General features: G+C 48.7%; 1 protein-coding gene and 1 pseudogene across 1 annotated transcript in view; both read right to left on the reverse strand.

The window, feature by feature from the left end:
* Window positions 1-796, reverse strand: part of LOC110287284 (cancer/testis antigen 1-like) — a 13,318-nt gene extending 12,522 nt beyond the window's left edge. Inside the window, exon 1 of the mRNA XM_021153940.1 lies at window positions 343-796. Within this exon, the coding sequence (XP_021009599.1) occupies window positions 343-695 (353 nt within the window). The 5' untranslated portion in view covers window positions 696-796. The remainder of the gene's footprint in view (window positions 1-342) is intronic.
* A 1,158-nt stretch (window positions 797-1,954) lies between these two features.
* Window positions 1,955-2,448, reverse strand: LOC110286717 (annotated as a pseudogene).
* Between the last annotated feature and the right edge of the window lie 719 nt (window positions 2,449-3,167).

Consider the following 3,167-nt stretch of genomic DNA (forward strand, 5'->3'; position numbering starts at 1 on the left):
TGCAGTCCTGAAAGGCACTGTTACAGAGCTGGGACGAGATGATGTTAAGGCACTATCCGCTGCATACTCTACCTTTGCCTGGAGAGACCTACTAGGCCTGCCTGGCAAAGAACCCTCCTGCAACCAAAGCCCAGTCATCTCCTACCTCCCCAGTGGTCCTCATCTTCTTCTATACTCTTCAGCCCTCTCAGGCAAGGAGTCTCCTTGTCCTGTCACGACTGCCTGCCCACATTGTACCTGTCTGTCCTACCCCTAGTCAGCTGTGCTCCGGAAGCCTTTCATGGAAGTTTTAGCCTCCTTATCTTCCGGTAGGCCCTGCCACGGTCTCCTCGGAAAGGATACAACTCCAGGAGTCGATTTCCAGTTGATGCAGTATCTCCGCTGGGCCCAGGGACAAGTGTCGCCTGCTCGCTGTGAGGAATGCCAGCTGCCTCTTCAGCTGCTGCTCCAGACCCTACAGCACTCCCTGGGCTGGGGCTGCCTGGAGCAGCCTGACTTCCAGGGGTAGCCGGGGTCCTAGGAGCAGCTGGTCTCCCAGAATCTTGTGGGCAACTCTGAGGGTCGTTGCCATGGTCACCTTCAGTTGCCGAATTTTGAGAGCTAGCCTGGGCATCGGGAGCTTCAGGCCTCCGTTGGCTATCTTCACCTTCTTCAACCCCTGATCTCTCATCTAAGCCCTCAACAGGGTCCTGCATGACTACTCTGGCTTTTCCCTCAGTGCCCCAATTCAGTCACTAACACAACCGTACCACTCTCAATTTGACTAAGAAAAGGATGTTCCCGTGCCAAGCGCAGGCAGTGGGTTTATGCCTCGAACAGCACGTGAGACTCACTGCGCATGAGCAAACAAGATCTCGCGAGGGTTGGTTCCCTGTAACCTAGTGTTCTGTCCAGACTCTGTGGGAAGGGCGGGGGGAGGGGAGCTCGGCATCTCTGAGAGCCAGAAAAGTAGAGCTGTTTCACACAGCTCCTTCTCAGGGGACTTGTATAGGTTGTATAGGGACTTAGGCTTCTTCCAGGCTGCTCCACCCACGAATGGCACTGATCCTAACAAACTTGAGGCTTTGGAAGCTCAGTCAGGCGGGTATTCAGAGAACCAGTGCAAGTTGACTGACCCGCGTCCCTAACACCCTGACCTGTTAAGACTATATTGGTTCTGACCTACTGCTCCACCCAAACGTTTCTGCATTGACTCATGACATCCTCACAAACAATTACAATTCAGTTCTCTTCATCTGGCATTGCCTAGTGACACTGATTAGTGTNACTGAAAGGGTAAGCTTATCATGGCCCTGGATTACTGTGTTCCATAAGCAGAGTGGGCATATAGAAACTATCTGTTACAGCAGCAGCCTCTGCTTGGAGTCCAGGACACAAGCTTGCCCTTGTCATATGGAAGAGATGTATTTGCATGCTCAGCAAAGCCGCAAGTGCTTTGAGGGGTAGAACTTCTCTGTGTTTCCCGGGTTGGGGAATTGTGTTTCCTGATTGGAGGGAGTTGGGTGATGAGGGGCTCTTAGGGTGTGGAAGAAGTGTGAGTAACATTGCAAGCTGATGGCCAAGATGCTGCTGTGGCAGATGCGGCTGGTACAGCTGTTACAGCTGGTACAGCTGTTACAGCTGCTAAAGCTGCTACAGCTGCTATAGCTGCAGTTGGAAATATAAGACAAGGATACTCTGCTAGGTCTTGAAGCCAGAGTTAACCACTGACCTTTTGGTACCTATGTGGTAGGAGCCTCAATTTAGCCCCCGCCCCCCAGACTCAGAAGTACCTTATATTCTTGCCATGAGTGGAGATACCCTATCAGAGTCCAGCGTGCAGAGTGAACTCGTACCTGTAAGACATCATTTGCTGGTTGTGTGTGAGGGAGGTAAACAAAAAATAAAATTAAAAACAATGAGGTCTGATAGGGGAGCAGCCGGATAAGAAAACCAAAAAAGGAGCAGTAATTTAAAGTTTATTCCAGCTATAATTCAGGTTATTCTGACTTTAAGGTAGCATCACATGGCATACTTCTGAGTCCATTCCCGAGATATTCTGTTGTACTTATCTCTGTCTCTTTTATAGATCCGTGCAATCTCTGGCACTAGGGGGTCATCTGGGTTTGGATCACATAGCAGTGAACAAATGGATAAAAGAACTTTAGAAATAGTTAAAGTAGGAGACCACTGTGATCTTAGAATATCAAGACAAATGCTGCCATTACTGTTACTATTTGGATGATAAATTCTTGTTGTAAGTGCAACCTTAGGTGGTTTGAAGGGGTAGTCTGTAGGAAAATGAATTGTCAAAAAGAATACACTACCTTGATATGGGCTGTCATTAGGTCCCATAATTGTGGCTTGCCAGTCAAACATGTCATCTCCAACCTGCAGGACATTGTGCTGGAGGGTCACGGGCCAAATCACTAAGTTCCTTATTAATCCGTTTCAGCGCCATAGTCTGTGCTTTTCACCGGGTTCCTCACTATCCCGTGGTGTACTCAAAGGTCCGGCCAAAACTCTTGATTATCCCGGAGGCGGAGAAGGGTTGTCTCTTCTCATACCGGCTCTGCCAGACACAGGCACTTGGGATGGAGGTGGCAGATCTCCCGAGAACCTCGTGGCAGGCTCGCCGGAGCTCTGCAGAGGTCCTTTTCAATTTGAAGTTCGTGTCTTACATATCTTTCACTTGATTGATAAGAGTTAGAAGAAGATATTTTATCAATGGAATAGAATAGAAGACCCAGAAATAAACCCACACCCCTATTAAACTTCGACAAAGAAGCCAAAACCATACAGTGGATACTTCAATCTCACTTAGAAGAGAAAACAGAATAATCATGGGAGGCAGTGGGAGGGAGGGAGTGGGGTGGGAGATGGGAGAGGACGGAGAAAATGGGAGGCAGGATCAGGTGTGTGGGGGAGACAGGAGAGAAGCCCAAAGGATCAGGAGAATGAATGGATATATGCGGTTTGAGGAGTGGGAGAATGTTAGGATCCTTATAGAAAGTCCCAGAAACCCAGGAGGTGAAAGATTCTTAGGGCTCAATGGGTGTAACCTTAGCCAAAATTCCCAACAGTGAGAGAGGGAACTCGAGGAGTCTACCTCCAGTAGATAGACAGAGCCCCAAGTGGAGGGATAGAGTTATTAAAACACAATCAAAATTTCTGACCGAGAATTGTCC

Source organism: Mus caroli, chromosome X, assembly GCF_900094665.2.
Source record: "Mus caroli chromosome X, CAROLI_EIJ_v1.1, whole genome shotgun sequence".
NCBI lineage: Eukaryota > Metazoa > Chordata > Mammalia > Rodentia > Muridae > Mus > Mus caroli.